Here is a 22719-nt window from a genome sequence, read left to right on the forward strand (position 1 = left end):
CAGTTCATCCTATTGCTCTCTCTGATCCTTTATGCTTTTCCTGCTGTGTCCACATCTCTCTCACAGACAGTCTCTCACTGAAGCTCTCTGGTGCTGTTTTCTTTCAGGACACCAACTCACACGGGTGGGTAGGCAGGGTGGGTAGGCAGTATCTCCCCCACTTCACGGAGGAGTAAACTGAGGTGGAGAGAGACCGGAAAAGTCATCTAAGATCACATGTGGCCTGAACTGCAAAGCTTAGGGAGACCAGTAGTTTCTCTCTCTCTCTCTCTCTCTCTCTCTCTCTCTCTTTTAAAGAAGTGGGGTGGGGGTGGGGTGAAGTCTCATGCTGGGGGAGGGACCTCACAGCCGGAGCAGGCCTCGTGGTGGGGGATGGGCAGGATGATGGAGGCACTTCGGTTTTGTTAAGAGAGAAAGATGCAAGGGAGACATGAAGCCCACCCCGTCAGGTTGACAAGGATTGCAGGGGCCACCGCTTGGGGGAGCCAGTGAGGCAGGTGGCAACTATTTGTTCAAAGGGGGCAGTTTAGTTACACAAACAAATATTCAGTCAGTTGATCAACTGCCTGAGGTCAAAAGTAAACCCAGGATGGGGCATGGGCCAGCCCTCTCCAGGGGCCGCCTTTGCTCCGTGGAGTTGGGGACCCTGGTCCACCCTAAAGCCCTGTGGCTTTCCAGAGCACACACTGGGCAGCCCAAAGTGTGCGACACCCCTCTCCTTGTCACAGGGTACCAGGGTGCTGCCGATGCAAACACGCTCTGTGCCGAGCCCTTCAGGATCACCCTGCCTACAGGACGCCCAGTTTTCCTGGGATGGGGGTGCTGTTCTGATCACTAGAAAGAGAGGAGTGTGCTTTACAGGTGGACATAAAGGTTGGAGATCGTCCACAGGTGGCTGTGATACCCCCAGTTTCCCTACTCCCAAGGGCGCATCTGCATAGGTGTGGGTAAGGTTCCTGTAGGTCAGGTCTCAGCTTTCTGCTCTATTTCAATTACAGATGCGGCCAGGTGGCTCAGAGAGGCCAGATAATTGACTGGCCCGGAGCTGCTCTGTCCCGAGTGAGGCTTTTGGCTCAAGACTTTCTCCCTTTCAGGTGATTCTTACGCTCTGGCAGGTTTGGACAAGAATCTTAGCTCTGAGACCACACAGTGGCTTCCTGATCCTTCCAGAGCCGACCCTGGGAGTCTGGGGTCCTGGCGCCAGCGGGGCGGGCCTGGCGTGCAGAGGGCGGAGCTACTGAGCCCTGCCCAGGGGCGGAGCTCACCTGGGGACCAGGTAGGCAGCTCCCCGGCAACCCGGCCGCCCGGGAAGCCTGGGCGCGCAGCAGCCGCGGCCTCTCTAGGGCCCCAGGGACGCGGGCAGGGACAGCGACCCGCCCCACGCCCGGCCGTGGAGCAGCCTGGACACCAGCTCACCATGGGGAGACGCTTCAAGTTTCTGCAGAAACTGGCCTTCTTGGGCCAGAACCACCGGTACAAGGCGCTGGAGAGGGACGAGGTGGAAACCCTGGTGAGTCTGGGCGATTTGGTGTGAAGCATGACTCCACATCTGTCCCCTGGGACTCTCTGTATCTGACCCCCGGAACCCCGTGGGTCACTGGATACTGAGATTCTTCTCAGCACCTCCTTTGACTCTGAAAAGAAGCTAGCTTCGAAGTAAGCAGCTCGACCTGGCTCAAGGCACAGAACTCAGTAGTTCACTTGGTTAGGTCAGCCCATTTTGGGAATGAGAAACTGAGGCCTGTGCTCTTTAAGGGCATGGAGCTAGTAGGCCACCTAGCCCATCTAGCCAGGGAGTTAACTTAGTTTTTTTCTCTGATTCTAGGGAATTTAAATATTTAAATGCCTTAACACACACAGACAGCTGCATGGACTTTTAAAGCCTGCTGGGATGGAAAGAGATGGGGACAAACTACACACCCCCCCATACACACACACACACACACACACACACACACACACACAATCCTGCTCAAGTTTAAGAGTGAAAATTGAAGCATCTCAGTCGGGCTCCTGTGGAGGCCTTTCCTCTACATCCGCATGGTTTTTAAAAAACTGCTCTGAGCCAGGGTAGCGCGTGCCTTTCATCCCAGCATTTGGGAGGCAGGGACAGGTGGATCTCTAAGATGGAGACCAGCCTGATTTATATGGTGAGTTTCAGTACAGTCAGAGTGACACAGAGAAACCCTTTCTTTAAAACAAGCAAACAAACAAACACCCACTCTAAACTGTATAAAGTCTTTGAACCCCCAGGGGACCCTCTGGGATAACCTTACAGCACTTAAGTGCAAGACCTTTCTCGTCAGGACCAACAACCATAAAGTTGTTTCTGTGACTCTGATGGGGAAGTAGGTTGGTGACCCTCCCCCGCCTGCTTTGTAAAGTCTGAGAATGGAAACTCACAGCACACCCAGAACGCCATGCTTGTCCATGGGAAACACCCCCCCCCCAAAAAAAAAAAAAACAAAACGGTCTTTTCATGCCAAGGGGGGAGGAGGAGCTAGGTTAAATTTGTATCAACAGAAGATGTTTCATAACATTTCAAATTTATTTTCTCCCAAGGAATGCCATGGTCAAAACACTTAATGGTGTGGTTTTTAGATATCTATGCATTTATTTACAAAAGTTACTGTCTGTATCCGTATTGGTGTTGATGTAAGAATTCTGGTCTTAATGCTGTGAACCACAGGACCCAAGACTATCCATGTTTCTCTGCAGCCTTATGGGTTAGCGGTGTACCATAATCCTTTGCTAATGCCAAGCGTGTCCCTACACATTTGTACTGTGTGGTTGGCGGGAGTTGGAAGTGTATTTGTTGACCCTGATGGCTTCCTTTCAACTTTTTCTCTTCTATTTCTTCCTCTGTCTTTTGATGTTTTGGGCAAGGCGGGGCATCCCTAAGCACTCCTAGATGTGTAGCTGGTGTCATCAGGGATTCTGCGAGTGTGCAGGTGTGGGTTGGATGAAAAGTCCATCTGGAGATGCTCTGAGCCAGGTGGACTTTGTTTCCCCGAGCTGTTCAGAAGAGCTGTATAAAGGCAACCTGTCTGCAGGCGTATTTCCCAGCTGGCCGTATTATCTGTAGCACACTAAAGATGAGGGAGCCTTGGGCATGTGGAGACTTATGAGGAGGTCAGCAATACAAGCAGTCCTCAGAAAAGGCCAGCTGTGTCAGGTGTACTGTCCCCAAAGCTGGCCTTACAAACACGAGGCACGAAATAAGGGTGCATAGTCAGGGTCTGGGGAGAGTGGAACTCAATGGTGGATCAATGCTTCAGTCCCTGCTTCCATCCCCAGTACCACAAGAAACAAAGCAACCACACTAAACGCCAGTCCCCAGGAATGAGATGAAGAAATAAGGCTGGGAATACATTGCATCCTGCTGGGGCTGAAACCCTGTGTGTTTTTTTCTCCCCAAAGGCTTTGGGGAGAAATCCAGTTCACTCTGGGATCACTTCTGCAATTGTCATGACGTGGCTTTATGATCATTTGGTATGTGCTGTGTCCCAGGTGCTGGCTGGTTTCGCAGTACACGCAGGTGTCCTGAGACTGGCTGAGTCCCCTCCGAGGCCTCTGGCCTCCAGATGAACTTTATGGCAATTTTGGCACAGAGATGAGTGCCAAGGTTCCAATGGGCATCGTTTGGTTCTCACTGAGTATTGACTGGACAATCTTGGGCAGCGCAGAGGGTAAGACAGCACACAGTACTCACAAATTAGTTCATGGGGAGGAGACGGGAGTGATAGATGAAGGAAGAAGAACGTGCTTCATCAATGGTCTTATCGACTCAGATGTGCCAAGGAAGAAAGCCAAAGAGACTGGAAGGAGAAGAGAGGCTGGAAGAGATGGGGAAATCACCAGGTTCCGGGGGTCAAGGCGGATTTGAGGTTCAGCCCCCAGGCTGGCGGGGTAGCTCCTTTTTGCTGCGATTTCAGAGTGACAAATGGACAAGCATTTGTAAGACTTCTTGGTTTTGACGTTGAACAACGCTCTCTCTGATGTCCTGCACAGTAGGGACAACAGGAGACTAGAAATCCCTACTCCTGGGAAGGCTAGGTGCCAGCTCCAGGGATCTTGACTCTGTCCTCGAGACTGCTCCTGAGGTGGACGTGACCCCCACCTGTCCTACCATCCTAACTATTGGCCTTGTCATCCTTCTGGGCTCTGCAGATCCAGACCTGGGTACCAGTAGGTGGGCATGTGCAATGGGCACCGTGTCACTCGACTGCTGTGTGTTGGGTTGGGCTGAGGAAAAAGCCTGCACTCTCTGCTCTTAGGCACCCATCCTGGTGGGTGGAAGCAGGTCAGAGTTGACCTTGACTGTGGAGTTTGGAGAGAGCAGTGTCTGAGATTAACAGGAGTAGAAAGATGAGTGAGCCGGGCAGAGTGCCAGACAGGAGGGGGGAAGTACAGGGGCTGGTCTGAAAAGGCCAGGCTACACAGGTGACCCAAGGAGCCTCAGCAGAAAGACTCTGGCCTTTCTATTTACAGTTGTGGGGACCTTTGACTAGTTTTAAATCAGGTCTTGGCAGTTGTTCACATATTCATAAATGTACCAGACTTCAGAGACTCAGTAAAGAAAAAAAATTCACAGATTTGTATGTTTAAGACCCAACGTTCAGCTGGAGAGATGGCTTCTTCATTAAAGTACTGGTTGCTTTTCCAGAGGACCCAGGTTCGATTCCCAGACCCACATGACAGCTCTCAGACATCTGTAATTCCAGTTCTAGGGGGTCCATGTACTCTTCCAATGTCTGAGATAGCTGCATACATGTGGTCACAGACATGCACACAGACAAACACCCATATACATTAAAAAAAAAAAGATTAATTAAAAAACAAAGACATGACTCTTATCTAGCATGTGCAAGGCCCTGGGTTCTATAACGTGTGTGTGTGTATGTATAAAAACATATATGTATGTGTGTGTGTGTATATATATATATATATATATATATATATATATATATATCTTGGCATATACTGAGCAGGCTGTATGTGTGCACACATGTGTGCATGTACATGTGTGTGTATGTATGTGTGTGCATGTGTGTAGCCTTCTTGATATGAATCATGTCAGTTAAAGAAATTGACAGAGAATTGGTGTGGGCTTTTTCCTCAACCCAACCCAACACACAGCAATTGCTGGAGTCTGGGTTGAATGACATGGCATCCATTGCACATAAAAAAAAGACATGTATACATCACATATATGTATGTATACATGCTATATATCACAGAATTTATACATATATATTCTTAGCCTGAGGCTGACTCACACCCATCAGAATAGAATTCACCAATATACAGGGATCTTAGAGAAAAGGATCACAGCCTCTTCCCCTTGTCATCTTAACGATTGACACTGAGGTGTGACTTCAATCCATATTTTCATTCACCTTGCCAATCAAAGGAGCCACAGGCCTGCAGCTCAGCTGTGGACACAGGCTGTATGTATACCCACTGTGAGGAGACTGGAAACCACTGAGACCCAACCCATGATGGAACGGAATGGCTGGTTCCGTTCTCCATCCCTGGCTGAAGAACACTTTGCCCCCAAGCTTGGAACAGATACTTACACTTGTACAGCTAAGTGCTCCTGGCTCAGGGTCGCTCTCAAGGTGGTGGTCACACTGTGTGCAGGACTGTGTTTTTATCTGGAGCCATCCAATTCTAAGCTCTATGGCTATGGCAGGTCTGTTCCCTGGCTGTGTGGTCCTTTCTAAGGGGCTCACTGTTGCCCGGCAGATGGATGGCTCAGTGGGAATGAGTAAAGGTAGCCTTAGAATACCCACAACGAACCCCATGAATGAGGACTCCCAACTCCTGCCGTACCTCTTTGCAGTTCTTCGAAGGAACTCCAGGCTTAGTCCCCTCCATGGGAAAGGGATGGCACACTGTGTGAGTGAACACTAGGGAGCACGGTGTTAATTAGGAACTCCCTCAGGCTGCCCTCTCACAGTAGTGGGAAGACTTCCAGCCAGTGTGTGTATCTGTCGTCACAGCATTCTAGAAGTGGAGACAGGAGGATCTACATTCAACCACCCCCTAGCTCCATAGATAGGTCTGGGAAAGCCTGGGCTACATGAGACCCTGCCCAAAAAAAGAGCAGAAAAGAGAGGAGGATTTCTGTAACTGACATGATTCATATCAAAAAGGTTACACACACCTACACACACATATGTACGCACATGCATGTGCTCACACACATAGCCTGCTGCTTGGGAGTCCCTAGTTCTGTGATGTTTCCTTTGGTGCTATCTTTTTCACCTGGGCTCAGAGTTTGGAGTTGTGAGCATGCTCGCACCAAGAATGGCCATGTCCACATGTGTGTGTCGAACGGGATATCAATATCCAGGAGCTTGCTAGTTTAAGGTGCTCAGTCTCGGGCCTGTGACACCTGGTGGCAAGCTGGCTGTGACCAATAGCTGCAGAACTGGCTCGGCCACTTGCAGATAAGGAACATCTGGATTACAGGAGGTGTTGCTTCACTTCGGTCTGTTGTATATAATAACTCCCTTCAGGGCTCCTTGGAGGTGGCAGGCAGGGAGCTATGAACAAAGACAGGCTTCATGTCAGCCACCTGCCTGTGGCCAGCTGGCCCTCTCTAACCCCCTAACCTCTGTAGCATTACCCTGGGATCCCCAACTGGGATCTGTGATGTCTCCATTCTCCTGTGAGTTGAGAATCTTGTCACTGGTGCCACCAGGTCTGTGCTTATCAGGCCACTGAAAGAGATTCAACTTAGTAAGTTCTCAGGCAGCCTGAAGGTCCTGGAGAATCAACATATAAAGATACCATGGTGTCCATTTAGTCCTAACGTCACAAGCCTTGTCCTTGTCCTCTCTTCTCTGACCATATGAGTCCCAGGACTCAAATTCAGATCCTCAGGCTTGACAACAAGGATCTTTCTTTCCTCGATGAGCCATCCCACCCATCTCCTTGGAGGGCTTTTGACCTGTGAAACTTTGGAAATGACAGCAGGGCAGGGATCGCAGCACCATTCAGTGGGGCCTGTGGTCACCATGGCCTCCAGGGCTAGAGGGCTGGGATTTTTCTCAGCTTCCTGCCTACTTCCTGTCTACAGGACCTAGCTGGGGGGTGGAGGTTCAACGATGTTGCTCATGGGTACAGGGGTCCCAGGTGAGCCAGCCTACCCTTGGAGGAGGTGCTTGCTATGGTTCACACTGGAAGCCTGGGAGGGAGGGACTAGCTCCTGGCTCCTCCTGCGCTGGAGAGCACCATCTCCCTTGATGCATCCTGGTCATCTTCTGAGGGCATCTTGTGTCCTGAGCTACTAAGAACTCCAACCTGGTGGACCACCCTCAGTGGCCTTGCTTCTTTTAAAGCCCTGACTGCTGAGAAGCCATATCCTGAGGCTGGAGTCATGGTGGTCATGGGAGGGGAGGCAGCACATAGCTCCAAGTTCCTTATGGGAAAACTCTCCTAAGGAGTCATTGTCCTCCCAGGAGCTGCAGTCACTGTGGGAAAACCATAGAGGCTGTACAGTACTTGAAGTTAGGCTAAGCCCTGGTCTGTCCCCACATCTAGACAGAAACTGTTCTTCTGTGAAGTCTCTTCCAGAACCTTCTGTTGACCTACTGGAGGGAAGAGAGCCCAGCAAAGCACAATCAAGTGTAGACAGAGAAGACGTGCCCACGACTTGTGACTCTGGAAACTTCCAGAACCAAGGTCATTGTTGCACACATGATCTCTCTGAACAGCCATGAGTATGAGCCTGGTTAGTTTGTGTGTCACCCACAAGACCACTCACATATTCCCAGGGCTTACAAGTATTTGCTTCTAGGCAGATCAAATGTGGGGGTCTTGTGGGTATTGGGGGGTTTGATCTGAGACCAGCCATGGCCCAGAGTTTCAGCTGCAGCCCTGGCAGGCCCATTTCTTCCTGGTGTATGAAGGAGGCTGAGGTGACTCATCTGGTATCTCCCTGTGTTCTGCTGTGTAAGGAGACACTTGGTCATAAGAATGGATGAGAGTCGGGTTCATTCCTGGGCTTCTGGGTTCTTCCTTTGCCCTGTCCACAGGATCCTTAGAGCTTTTAGGCAGCAGTCTCAGAGTTTTCATGGTCCTTGCATGTCCACAGGCCTCCCCTCAGCACTTATGGAGAGTTAATGGAATAACCAAGAAGTTGTACTGACTCTTAGCAGCCCCAGGGAGCATGCGAGCAGAGTGTCGGGCCTGCTTTATACCTCAGACACTGGCACCTAGGGTGATTCTGACACTCTGGGCTTCCACGGGCCTTGGTGGCTCTGGTGCTCCCTGGACCATGAGACCTACTCAGTGGGTCAGCAGCTTCTCATCGGTTAGACATCCACCTCTTGTGCTCCCTCTGGGGTGAGAGAGTGAGCAGAATGCCTGCCCCATGAGGAAGGGCGGAGCATGGCAGACAGACAAAGCCTGTTGCTTCTGCTGGGCTACTTTCTGGAGGAAAGAGTGGGGCTCAGAGATCCGAGGCTTGCATTTGACTGACACGCTTCCGGGTGACAGCTCGCACCACGCACAGGCCCTGGAGCCCACAGCATGGCCACGGTGGCAGATTCCTGGGAAATGAAGTCTCTCTTCCTCCTCTGTGATCTGGGAGGTGACTGGGCCCCTGGAAGCCCTGAGGGCAGGTGTCTCTATGAGTCACTTTCCCTCTGCCTTCTGTAGTTTTCCCTTATAGCTACTCCTCCCCAATCCCTCCCCCAAGCACAGAGGTTGTGAAATTTCAGTGTGCCCTGCCTTCTCTTCTCATTAGATTCTGCCCGTGTCCATTGTTATTAATTGTGGCCTCTGGAGTATCTGGGACTAGACATGACCCTTCCCTCTTTGTCTTCCCATTTCCCCCCTTTTTATACCTGTCCTATTTTTTTTCCCTCATGAACCCACAGCAAACCTCAATGGACACAATTCCACACCCTCACCCCCACCACGCATTTCGGGCCCCGTTTTCCTCCCGGGCACTGTTAGCTTATCGATGTGCGACAGCCAGGCTATGGTGTGCATGGGCGTTCTGGTTCTTCTTTCTCAGATCCGCTCTAAAGACTGTGGGATATGTTGCAAGATTCTCTGGCCCAGGCTGCTTTCCTGTAGACTCTATTGCTCTACCCGGCCCTGTGAGAACTTGTGTGGTAATGCCTTCCCGTCCCCACGCCTGAATCTACCCCTCTGTGCAATGGGGAAAATGGTGCACATCTGAGGTGCCCCCGGGAAAGAGTGATTAATATAGGATTAAATATTTAGATCATTAAATAGTGATTAAATATTACATAGGGAATGGAGTATCGAGCCACCTGAGGGCCGCTCATGTGTATGTTCCTGCACACACCTGCAGGGAGGTCAGGCCAGAATCTTGACTTCTGTTTGAACCTCAGACACCGTATTTTGTCTCCCACTGGCCTAAAAATTGCCAAGTAGGCTAGGCTGGCAGGCCAGAGAGTGGTTCATCTGTCTCTCCCTCTAACCTGCCTTCTTCCCAGGACTGCTTGATGTTTTGTTTAATTTAATGTGGTTTTTGGAAATTAAACTTGGATCCTTGTGCTTGTAAAGCACAGTCCCCATTGTTACTCTTTAGTGATGGGTAGGTGTCATTGCATGTCTCTGTATCTTTTCTCCACCTTCAGTGAGACATCCCAATTCTACTGCCCCCCCCCAGCTCCCCCAGGCTCCCCCAGTCCTGCACCATTAGTAGGCAGGCGTATATCCACCTTGGATGGTGTCTATACCTAGCTAGTTGCCTCTTCCATTTTGAATCCTTAGAGAGAGTACCAGAAGTTCTGACGTTTCAAGAACTTGTCTATAGTTAGACAACTTGCCTGGGAATTTGAAGTCTGGCCCTCTGACTTGTAAGTTTTACTTCTCTGTGCTGGTGGCTAATTTTCTCTTAGGCTCCTCAGCCTCTTTCAAAATGTTTTATGCAAATAGCTTCTTGGTGTCAAGTGAGTAAGCCAATCATCGTCCTTCCTGTCTCTTCCTGGCCAGATGGATTCCAGCTCCCCACCCCCCAACACTGCTCCAGCCAGGGACCTGGGACAAATGTTCCCAAGACCAGAGGTCAGAGACCCAACATCACTGAGGTGAGGGGTCTGATGCTGCCCACAGGGAGGCCCTGGACATCGCAGGAAGAGGCAGGCAGGTTTTTCCCAGTGCTGGAAGAAAGCCATCTTTATCCACTGGTCTCCAGAAGTGAGGCCCACAGAGGTAGCCTCAAGACAGGCAGGCAAAGCCTGAAGCTGAAACCAGGGGTGGGACTCAGTTTCCAGGAACACAGGCACGGTACTTCCTGGAGATCAGACCCTGCTACTTCTTGCTGTACAGGCCACAGCAGGTCTTAAGGAAACTCACCTTGCACAACTGATCCCAGGATGAGTGGATGACATGGAGACCCAGGCCTATGTCTGTCTATGAGGCAGGGAGGTGGACTGGTGGCACCACTGCCCACCAGGAGGTAGGCTCAGTGCTCAGGCTTACTGTGGCCTTGGGTGGAGCCCTTTGATCCTGGGACACCACTTGCCCCTTCAACAAAGTGGTCACTGTGAATCACCAACCTTTAGGACAGACTTGGAAGCTGGTAAACGCAGGCTTGGCAGCTGTGTTGGGGCAGACGTGCTCAGTGAATATGCAGACTGGGTCTGCAGCTGTAAGAGGGACCTGTTAGAAGACCATGAGACAGACACTGAATGTCCTTCGTGCAGACCCCTATAGTTAATACATGTCTATGCTAACCACCTTACCGTCACCCTTGCCACCCATATTTGGGCACAAATTATACAGTGATCCCTTACCCCTAAACACTTGAAGACATTCATTCCTAATTGCAGTAAAGGTTTTACAGTCCTCTCTGTACCTCCACTCAACCATGGGCACATTCATGTGGTGCGAGGACTCACTGGGGTCTAGAACCTTCTGGGGTCCAGTGTTCCTTGCCACCTGATATAAGCAATGGTTCCTTGGTTTTCCTGATCTTTGGGGTCCCTGGCATTCTTCCACGATCAATAGAACTTTTTTGTTTTTCAAGTCAAGATTTCTCTGTGTAGCCTTGGCTGTCCTGGACTTTCTTTGTAGACCAGGTTGGCCTCAAACTCACAGAGATCCACCTGCCTCTGCCTCCTGAGTGCTGGATTAACAGTGTGTGTCACCATGCCCATCTGAGGTCCCTGGCGATCTTAAAGATTCCAAGCTCATAACTTTGTGGATTATTTCCCTATTTGGTCTGGTCCGGTGTTTCCTCAGGTACACATTAGGTCCACTCTCTGAGGGGCCTTGTGGAGGGTGTGTGTGTACACTCACTGTGTGCTGACGTGCTCACTGTGTGTTGAGGTCGGCCTTGATTTGGGCGTCTCCACTTCACTTTTTGAAACTGAGTTTCTCACTGAACTTGGTGCTTGGTGGTTTGGTTACATTGTCTGCCTCCCTGTCCCCAGCACTGGGGCTATGACATGTACTGCCGTGTGTGACTTTTACATGGGTGCTGGTGGGCACTGAACTCATGGTTGTGTGGCCTGCACTTTATCAACTGAGCCAGGTCCCCAGTGCCCTTGTGATGCTAAGTGTCCCATTGCTGGTGGTGGCAGCTCCTAGCCTGAGCCGAAACTAATGTGTTCCTCTCTGGCCTGCATGGGTGATGCTCGCCTGACTAAAAGCGTGACAGAGTGATGTCCTAATCCCACTGTCAGGCACTTCCTGCGCTTCCTCTTCTCCCCGCCCCTTGAGTCATCCACTCCCGTGTGAGCACAGCAATTCCAGTTTGACTCTGCTCGTGTCTGCCACAGTCAATATTCATTGTAGCTTGCTCTAGATGCCCCAGATCTGGCTTGTGTGAGACCCTTCCTAAGATCTCCTTGACTTTCTAGCCTTCCCCAGAAGCAGGTGAGCCTGTTGACATGGAAGAAATACTAGATTTAACTTCTGGGAAGCAGTCTTGTCTCTTGGATCCTGGTGTGCATTTTGCTTGGACCACAGTTTTGAGAAAAAAAAATATCTCTGTTTGTCTTTGCTAATGGGATGAGGGTAAGGATGAGGGTGTGTGTGTGTGTGTGTGTGTGCATACACTGTCTGTCTATACTCAGCCGTGTGTCTGTGCATATATACACCCATACATTTCAATCCAATAAACCTCAAACAGCCCATGTCCACTCCCTGAGCACTTCATGGTAATCGGGCTATTTCTGAATCATGTAGTTTACCCATGTGTGAACAGTCTCTTCCCCTTGTCAGCTATGTGTTGCTTCCCAATTATACTGGCTGCCACTCAGCCAGCTGTGTCCCCTGGTCCCTGACTATGCTGTCCCTCTTGAACAGCACACGTGGTGGGTCATGATTGTTGAGAGCTGGATACTCCTTTAGGCCTTGCTTCATACACGCATGCATACATGTGCACACACTCACATACATTCACTTCATGTACACATGTACACACACACATGCATGTGCACACTCACATATATTCACTCTCATGCACACATGTACACATACATACATGCATATGCACACACACACATTCACTCTCATGTACACATGTACACATACATGCATACATGTGCACACACACTCACATACATTCACTCTCATGCACACATGTACACATACATGCATACATGTGCACGCACATTCACTCTCATGTACACACATACACATACATGCATACATGAGCACACACACATTCACCCTCATGTACACACGTACACATACATACATGCATGTGCACACACACTCACATTCATCCTCATGCACACACATACACATATATGCATACATGTGCACACACACATATAGTCACTCTCATGCACACACGTACACATACATGCATGCATGCAAATACATGCACATGCACCCTCTAGACTCCATGGCAGACCAGGCAGGAGCTTGTTGTCCGTCTTGACTGGAGGCTACAGCTGGGGCTGTCTCTCGGCAGTCTTGGCTGTGCGTTCTTGTTGAGTTCATACTACAGGATGACACACCAAGATTTAAGAAAGCCATGGGCTTTGCTGAAGGGGGCCCAATGGGCAGGTAGGGGACCAGGATTTGAATCCTGGGCAAGCAGCCTCCCGTCTATCCATGGCTCCCTGGGTTGGTGCATGGAGGGATTTTTCCACTTGATACCGAGCCCTACTGGGCTCACTTGCAACATCCGCCCCTTCCTTTCTCTCCTGCACGTGCACTATGCCAGCAGACCTGCCTCTCTGGGTGCGTAGGACCTGAGGCTCCTCCAGAGCTGCTCTCTGCCCTGCAGCATCCCCTCTGGGCCTGCTGGCGGATAATGGAAGTTTTTTCTCATAAGCCTCTTTCCTTAGAGAGCCAGTCTTATGGTCCCTCAGTGTTTCTTTCTGAGGAAGCTGCTGCCCACTCTCCACCCCTGTCCCCAGATAAGGCAGGACTGGCTCCCCACTTTGAATCAGTAACTCTTACATGTAGTTCAAGACTCACAAAAACCACAAAACCACTCCCCATTGTCCCTGCCTTTAGCTACCAGGCTCCCAAACTCAAAGGCCACCCGAGTCCCCATTGTCTGGTGGATTCTACTGGGAGCATCTTCCACCTTCTCTTCCTCCGTGTCTTGTATAGGGCTACCTTATACATAGCAGCCCATGCCTGTATTTTTCTTCCATCTCCATCTGTCATTAATGGTGCCACTATTTGGGGAAGACTCTGTAGAAATGTCCACTATAGCTAAACACCTGCTGTGGGAACTAACAGCTTTGTGTGCCTATGATGTAACAGCCCAGACTGGTTACAGCCTACATGTCCACCCCTCCAGTCATCAGGCTGCTATATACTGATAGAATGAACTGGCCATGGTCCCACAAAGTGACAGAGTGTGACCTGCAGTCACAAAGATGACAGGAGGGCTGGGGTCCCTAGGTAGGACAGTTCTATGGGTTTCTGAAGCAGGCAGGCCAGATCCATGTATAAAGCAATGTTTAATATTTCTCGAGGGCAGAGAGAGAGAGACAGAGAGAGAGAGAGAGAGAGAGAGAGAGAGAGAGAGAGAGAGCCAGCCAGCCCAGTGCCAGGGGGATTCTGGGACCTGTAAGTTCTATCCTGGTTCTGGGTGATGCTCACTCAGGTGTATACACATGTGAGTGTCCACACAGCTGTGTGTGATTTGTATGCCTGACTGTGGCAGGTATTCTTCAATATACAGTTAACATTTTCCTCCAGGGAACTTGGAGAGGTCTCTTAGTCTTCTCACAGAGGCAGCATTGGGCCATGTGTCATGAGAGTCTCCTGGTTGGCCAGCCAGCCCATCAGTGGGTGTGTTGGATCGGCGCTAACACAGAACTGTTATAAACAGTGAGGCTCTGAGAAAACCCTTCTGTAAGAAGGTCTGTCTGAACAAGAAGTGAGCAGAGCATCTCCAACGTAGACGGAGTCACGTGCCTTGCAATGGGGAGTGTCCCGATTCATGCCCCACAGCTGTATGTGAGAGATGAGCTCTCTCTGGCACCAGAACTAATGTGTGGATGCCTTCAGCTTTATCATGGGATTGGCAGCCCTAGTCCAGATCCTTTTCCCAGTTTTCATAAAAAAGCCCAATGGATGGTCAATTTCCCCTTTCACAGGCCAGAGACTCACATCTCTCCTTCAGCAGCTTTATCTCTGGAAGCTGCATACAGTGCTCACCCTGTGTGTTAGGAAACCCATTTTTCTTTCTATCTGGGACTTGAATGCATTTCTTTTTTGTTTGTTTGTTTTGTTTTGTTTTTGTTTTTTGAGACAGGGTTTCTCTGTGTAGCCCTGGCTGTCCTGGAACTCACTCTATAGACCAGGCTGGCCTCGAACTCAGAAATCCGCCTGCCTCTGCCTCTCAAGTGCTGGGATTAAAGGCGTGCGCCACCACTGCCCAGCTTGAATGCATTTTTTATCTGAGTTTTATCTTATACATAGAAAGTCCTTTCTCACTCCGAGATCCTAAGAAAAGGCAGGCCTCAGCTTCCTCTTGCTCTTGGATGGCTTGTCTTTGTTCCTGTGTTTTCACTTGCTGATTTAAGTGGAGGTGCTTGCGTAATTTCTTGGCATAGCACAGGAACTGTGGTCTCCCAGGCAGCGGGCAGGGTTCTCTGCATTCAGAAGGAAGCCGGGGAATAAGGGAGCAATCCAACGAAGCATTGTTAGGGTAGACTTTCGTTGGCAGCAGAGGCCGTGGCACAGGCATTGGCCTCTGTAGAGAGGAGGGTGGTGCCACCATAAGGGACACCCTGTGCTGTGACTGCCACTCCCTGCCTGCTCCTGTGACGGCCTCCCTGTTCATGGCTGTGCATGCAGCTGTCATGACCACTTTCCCTTTCTAACAGCAACAGAGACAGTTCTTGCCATCTCTCCCTTCTACAGCGAGTTGTAGTGCCTTCCATTTTGCATAAACTGTGCTCACATTCCTGTGTAAGTTGGACTGTGGCTGCCCCCTCTCCCATGAGGCCAGTTGAGCCATGTGGGAGTCCTATGTATGAGCCAGCAGGCCTGAGTGTCTGGGTACAGGGAGGTGCTGGAGCCTGGAGTTTGGCAAGCAGGTGATGACCACACTAGAATACCAATGTTGCTTTGACCCGACACAAGCTTCCATCACTCCAAGCTACGCCCACGTTCTCCTTAGTGCTTGGAGAACAGAGTCCAACCTGGGTCTCATGCATAAAAGTCAGTCTGACCAGGGTGGCTTCTTGTGCTGGTTCCAGGGAAAAATCTATTTCCCTGCCTTTCCCAGCTCCAGGAGGCCACCTGCTGCTCTTAGCTTGTGACCCCTCCATCTCCAGCACAGAGTTCACTGTCTCCATCAAGACAGTACCACACATCCCTCAGTGTCTCTCAAATTCTTCACACCTAGTGCCATTGTAAGATGCACATGCCTGCACACACACACACACACACACACACACACACACACACACACGACCTATGGCTTAAAAAAAAATCACTGTATTTTTAAAAAAACCAGGATTTTGCTTAACTGGATTAAAACAGGATTTAACTTACCCTGGCCCTGAATTCTCAGCAATCCTCCTGCCTCAGCATCCCAAGTGCTGAAAATGCACATATAAGCTCAGTTTGAGTAATTTTTTCCAGTGGATGAGTGTCTCAGGTTCATACACACAAAGGGATCCCTGAGTGCTCATTTGGACATCAGAGGTGACAGGGCCCCTGTGCTCCTGTTTATTAAGCCTGGTGTTTTCTCAAGACCCTAGTTTCTGAAAGGAACCCCGCTGTCTCCTCATGGCCTAGGTCTGTCCCCTCATGGCCTAGGTCTGGGGTTTTCTTAGTGCCAGGAAGGGCACATGGCTCTTCCCTCTTCTTTTGTCCAATAGCCTGCTGCAGTTCTGTGATGTCCCCACTGTGACAGTCCATACTACTCAGAGAAGGAAACTGAGGCAGGGTCAGTTTTTCACAAGTATATTGGAGGAACCCATGTGACATCAGCCCCAGAACAGGACAGAGATTCCTGGAGTCTAAGTGAAATGAATGGGGCCTCTGTGCTGGACAGACGGGAGGCAGAGAGGATGGACACATGGGGAGGCAGAGAAGTGCGCTGGACAGCCAAGGAGGCTCTGGACAGATGGACAGGGAGGCAGAGAGGACGGGACAGGGCTGAGGGAGGCTGCGCCCTGCTGCCCAAATGGTGCCTCTGCACTGAGCTCCAGGCTGTCTGTTGAGCGTGTGTCTTCCATGGGACGCTATATTTGTCCTTTGTGAGTGCCAGCCTGAGCCTGCTGCTGGAAGAAGCTTCTCTGAGAAGTCTCTGTGTCTTGGACTGTCACTTCAGGCCTCCACATGGGAGCAGCAGAATGTTGTTTACCTGGGTTTGCTCCAGGTAAACAACATTCCGGGGTCACAGAGGAGGCATTGGGTGGGGGCAGGGAAGGTCAGCTAGTGTGGGAGTCTATAATACCAAACCCACAGAGGTCAAGCCTCGGAGAAAATAAGGCTGTGATTGCAAAGACGGGGGTGGGGGGTGGGGGGAAGGGGAGGAGACAAGGGGTGCCACAGGACACAGAATGGGGACAGACACCTGAGGGGGTGTCAGTCACCATAGTCAAGTCATGAGACATGGGTGGGTCTGAGAGCAGCCAGGATCTGAGTGTTATCAAGCCTGTGTGTGTGTGTGTCCGTCTGTCTGTGTGAGGTATGTGTATTTGTGTATGTGCATGTATATATGTCTGTATGCCTTTGGGGTATGTCTGGGAGTGTGTGTGTGTGTGTGTATAATATATATATATATATATATATATATATATATATATATATATATAGTGTCTATGTCTATGTATATGTGTGTGCATGTATGTATGTGTGTGCACACATGTGATGTTTCAAGGTCACAGGACACTACATTTGGAAAGTGAATGTGGTGTAGCCAGAGGGAGAGGTACAGGTGTGCTCACACCCAGGGCTGTCTTCCCATGATGCAGCGGGAGCAAGAGTGAGGGCTTGCAGGGCACTGCAGGACGAGAGTGCCACAGTCCAGTGGAGCATATTTCTCTGTAGAGGGATCTGGGGCAAGCTCGTTATTGGTGTGGAACATTCAGGGGACCACGGAGCCTGGCGAGGAGCTGTGTCCTTATTGCCAGACTCTGCTTCTTGATACCAGAAGCAGAATTCCAGAGGTGAATGTGGTTCTGGTCGCTGTAACAAATGGGCCATTGGGTGCTAACTCTTGCTTGGGGTGCTGTCTCGGTGAGAAAGGAAGAGGAACTTGGCCTCCACCTCAGCTGAAGGAAGATGTCGCCACCTCTTCCCTTCCTCCTTCCCAGTTTCCACTGATGGCCTGAGAAGGAAGAGATGCTATCGTGTCCCGGTGTCAGAATTCTGGGAAGAGCATTGTAAACATCTAAATGTGCCCTGGCGCTGAGGTCGGTCTGTTGTCACAGTGTCCCAGGCCTCTGGGCATTTGATGTGCCTTGAGGTCTGGGCTCAGATCTCAGGCCTGGAGAACGTAACAAGTGGCCTCTCTGTGGCTTATGCTTAACCTGGATTTCCTCAGGGAGGCGTCAGGGTTTTTGAACATGTACAGTGTCACCCTAATCCTGTTAAAGAAACTTGTTTCGTGCAGCTGGACAGATCATTGAGATGGCAAAGTGCTTTGATACAGACATGAGGACCCGACCATGGTCTCCAGGTCCACATAGACATGAGTGGTACACATGTGTAATAATATGTCTGTGACCGCAGGCACAGGTGTGCAGAACCCGGTGGCGCCTCGGGGCTCAGCGGCCAGCCAGTCTTACCAACAGGGGAATCCTTGGTTCAGTGAGAGACCCTGTCTCTTAAAGAAACAAAACAAAACTGAACACAGTGATGAAAATTCCACATGTTAACCACATGTATGCACACACTACACACACATGATGACCACATGTATGTGCACACTACACACGCATGTTGACTGCATGTATGTGGCCACTACACATACACACACCACACACATACCATATATACACTAAAATATAATAACATACCATACATATACCATAACGCACATATAACAACACACATACTCATACAACACCACCACACATACCATATACACACTAGAATATAATAATAAAAACATACCATAAACATACCATGCACACGTACAATAGCACACATACTCAGACAAGATCACACACACACACAAAAGAATATAATAATAATAACAACAACAGAAAAAGGTTATTTCCAGACAGATGTATCAGTAATATCAGTAATAGCCAATGACTATAAATAAAACCCCGTGTCCCCCTAGCAGGATGGCTCGGAGCTGAATCTGCCCATGCTGAGGAGATCTGAGCACCTGTAGAAAGAGCAGTGTGCCACACTGTCATGATGTGGAGAGAAAGCACAGGCGGAGGATGTTAGGCATGCGACTGTCTCTGTAGAGTTCATGCTGGAAAAATCACTTTGGGTGGTTGGTGAGGAGCTCGGGGACCGAAGCCGCCTGTCTCCTGATGCAGAAGCAGATCTTGAGGGTTGGTGTGTGTACTTGACAAATACTCACTTTGCATATATCCTGCTTTACCAGAGGCCTCTTAGCAGGATGTCCTGTACTCACCCGCCACGCTGCTCTCTCCACAGATTGATGAACAGTGCGAGCTGAAAGCTATCGAGAGAGAAAAGACGGTCGCAGCTCTGCCACCCAGGGAAGCTTGCAAATGCAGCAACGAGGAGTTGGCCAGAGCCTTCCACGTAAGAACGTTGTAACAGCTTGTAATAGCCCTTCCTGTCAGCTGCTCTTGGAGGGCGGTGTTTTTGTCATGATGAGTACCTGAGGGACATAGAATTTGTGAGCAGTGTATGAGAGGCACAGACTCTGGCCTAGGAGTCCAACCTCTGGGGCCACAGGATGAAGCCAACATCATATCTTTAACTTATGCTGCTTGGAACGCCAGGCAGACTGGTGACACCTGTGCATGTGCACATGTGCATGCATGTTTGTGTGCATGCATATGTGTGTATTGGTATGTTACGTGCATTCACATATGTATAAATTGCATGTGTGTATAGGGGCGTGTGTGCATGCATATATGTATTACATGGGCAGCTGTGTACCTGTGCATGGGTATTGGGATGTATATTAAGTGTACGTGTATGGGGATTTGTGTGCATAGATGCCCAGTGTCTGCTTCCCCGTTGGGGTAGCCAGGCCACCAAGCTGGACTGGGAAGGAAGCTTAGCCGGGTGTGGGTGAGCACAGTGCAGGATCGCGGTAAGCACTGAGTGTGTGGGCAGTGAACAACCCCTGGGAACAGCTTTGGAGAGCTGGTTCCATTTATTGAGGGAGATGGTATTTGTGCCCATGAAGAGGTGGCCAGGGTCTCTAAGGCAAGGTTTATGTGACCATGTACAGGGGGAGTTGAAGATGCTTTATCTACAGACTCAGGGGCTGTAGAGTGTATGTGTGCGGAGGGAAAACTTGTAAGGTCAAACAAGGAATGAAGTCTGGTAACTCGCAGGATGATAAATTTGTACGAGGGTTCATGGTAGGGGAGCTGGCTTTATAGTGCCAGGTTGGGAGGAGGGAGATAGCCAACTCCCAGTATCCTCATGTGTGAGGTATTCAGGCTTGAAGTTCTCTCAACCCTTCCTCTGTGACCCTAGGCCATTGGGGTCTCACAGCCCCTCCCATTTGTTTTATAAAGGAACAGTATTGTCATAGTCAACACCTACGTTGGGAATGGTTTGATACTGAACCAGAGCCTGGCTGGATGTGATTCTTGCCTCCCATTTGGCCTGTAGCCCATACGAAATGAAACTATGTGTCAACAGGAATGAAGATGTATTTTTTTGGCAGCCGAACTGGGGAACGTGGGTGACATCGATTTGCCAGAGGGCATTGGGTTTGGTGGGACCCATGGTCTGTAATGCAGGGGTAGTGATAAGACATGCAGAAGAGGAACATGGTTTTAGTATGCTCTGAGGTTGAGCCAAGGGAAGGTGGGGGAAATGGGTGTGAAGCCCTCTTTGTGTGTGTGTGTGCGCGTGTGCGTGTGCTTGTGAATAGAATCGGTCTAATTGTTTAAGAGAGGTGACAAACACTCCTGTGGGGCAACCTGCTCAGTGAGGACACTTCCCTTAGACCTCAGACCTGGCAAAGAGCTATGGGATCTTACCTGCCGGATTCTGCAGGAGAGGAGCGCTCTATATCTACTTCAAGTGTCTCCTCCTCCAGGGACAAGCCCATTTTCCTAGTCCCCTCCTGGCCCCAGAAGATGCTGGCTCTCACCAGGCACCTGTGACTTCACTCTTCGGTCCTCTCTGGACCTGGCAGTGTGCTCACCCTACATTCCTATCTCCTTTTAGGTGGACCTGGACAGCGGCCTGTCGGAATTTGCAGTGGCCCAGCGCAGGCTGGTCCATGGCTGGAATGAGTTCATCACTGATAACACTGAGCCCGTGTGGAAGAAATACCTGGATCAGGTAGGGGCAGGGCATCCTTCTCTGTGGTCACTAGGGGCACTGGTCAGGAAGGGCGGGCCAAGCATTCATTCTTTAAATATTGATCCTGGGTGTCCTTGGACAGGTTGCACTTGGGGTGTGGGATGAATACGTTTCAAGATAAACAGTTTTGTCCTTTGGGATGCTTTGAGCCTCCAGGAGGAACCCTGCATAGGTGACTACAGATACAGGTGGCCATAACCCTTACTAGCCATCATGGGCACTAGGGACATTTTCCACACAGCAGGCACCATGCCGAGTGGTTAAGTAAATAGGTAATGTCAATTTATTTTATCATTCCTCTAAAGTCATTTGCAAAGGGGTGGGGGAGTGTGGCAGAGGAGCAGGAAGCCTTTCTGCATGGCACACATATTTGCCAGAGGAAGCAAAGAGAGACACGAGATATCCTGGCAAACGGGCATTTCAGAAGGCCAAGAAAGAATTAAGAAGCGTGCCTCCATAGACTATAAAAGTGAAGCTATAAAAGTGAAGTCAGGCTGGAGAGACGGCTCGGCCACGGCTCGGCCAGTAAAGCGGTTTTGCTTTATGAGCACAAGGGCCCTGTCCAGAACCTACTCAGTTTAAAGCTGAGTTCGCTGCTGTGTGGTTGAAATCCTAGTACCAGGGAGGTAGAGACAGGTGGATCCAGCTAGCCTAGCTTACTTAGTGAGTTCCAGGCTAGTAAAGGGGGGGGGGGGGGGCGGACCGGGAACGGGAGGAGCAGGCAGAGACAGAGACACAGACACACCCCTGTGGTTCTGAACTTCGAGTTTACCTGCTCATCTTGGGTCCAGGAGCCCAAAGTCACCCAGCAGAAGGCTGTGGTGCTGAAGACATTCATACCCCTGCAGCCTGTCCCTGGGTACCTGCCCATCTTAGCTGATGAGCTCAGCGCTGGCCTGGTGCTGAAGGATGGTCTACCAGTCAAATGCGTAGCCACTATTAGGGAAAGGGGAGTGACCACAGCTGCCCGTTCTGGTCTAGAAGTCTGTATTTTTCCGCCAACCCAGTGTCAATCCCAGAGACCAGGCAGAGATCTCCAACACCTGAGGCCTCCGGGTCGCTTTCCCTTCCCTCTTCCTTCGTTTCTCATTTCAGGCCAGGCCTCCCCTCTTTCTGTTTGTAGACTCCAGGGCTGCCCCTAGGCTGCAGTAGCTCTCTGATTGGTTCTATGTTCAAAGCTTCCTTGATTGGTTGGTCCAAGGACCAATCATAGTTCAGGAAGACTCTTCTACTAGTGGGCTTCACCCAGATCGCTACCCAGCTCTCAGTTTGACCCCAAAACTGGTTTATAGGCACTGGGGTGGATCTGGCCAAACCCAGAAGAGACATTGTCCAGGCTGTGGAGGCTGCCAGAAGTTAGAGCCTAAGGATGAAGGCTCAGACCAAGACCAGCCGGGGTTCAGACAGCTCTACTCCGTTGGCTTTCTGCTAGGTTCTCACCCTGTCTCTTCCTCTGGAGCCCTTTGTGTGCACACTGAAAGCTCCCTGCAACACTTCTCAGGAACCCCCGCAGCAAAGCCTTGCTCTGTCTCTTTCGTAGGCTAAGAGCTGGCTCACTTATCTCCTTCTTCTGTAAGTACAAGGACACACTTATGAAAAGTGGCTGGACTCTGGGGTCCTATGTGCACACAGATTCTCTGTGTACACCCTGCATACATTCACCCCTTCCTTACATCCACTAAACTGCTGAGGCAGCCATGGGGGAGCCCTCCATTGTGTCTTCTTCTGTGACCCAATGGACTGGCTGCTGAGTCTCAGAAAGGGTATGAACAAGACCCACTCATAGCTTTGGGCGGCTGGTCCCCTTAAATGGCT

At 50.3% G+C, this 22719-nt stretch overlaps 1 protein-coding gene across 1 annotated transcript in view; it reads left to right on the forward strand.

Moving 5' to 3' along the window:
- The first annotated feature begins 1288 nt into the window (after window positions 1–1288).
- The window catches only part of Atp2c2 (ATPase secretory pathway Ca2+ transporting 2), a 56786-nt gene continuing 35355 nt past the window's right edge, over window positions 1289–22719 (forward strand). The window contains exons 1-3 of the mRNA XM_034522490.2: window positions 1289–1510; window positions 19042–19152; window positions 20767–20883. Coding sequence (XP_034378381.1) covers window positions 1418–1510; window positions 19042–19152; window positions 20767–20883 — 321 coding nt within the window. The 5' untranslated portion in view covers window positions 1289–1417. The remainder of the gene's footprint in view (window positions 1511–19041; window positions 19153–20766; window positions 20884–22719) is intronic.

The sequence above is a fragment of the Arvicanthis niloticus genome, chromosome 18 (assembly GCF_011762505.2).
Source record: "Arvicanthis niloticus isolate mArvNil1 chromosome 18, mArvNil1.pat.X, whole genome shotgun sequence".
Taxonomy (NCBI): domain Eukaryota; kingdom Metazoa; phylum Chordata; class Mammalia; order Rodentia; family Muridae; genus Arvicanthis; species Arvicanthis niloticus.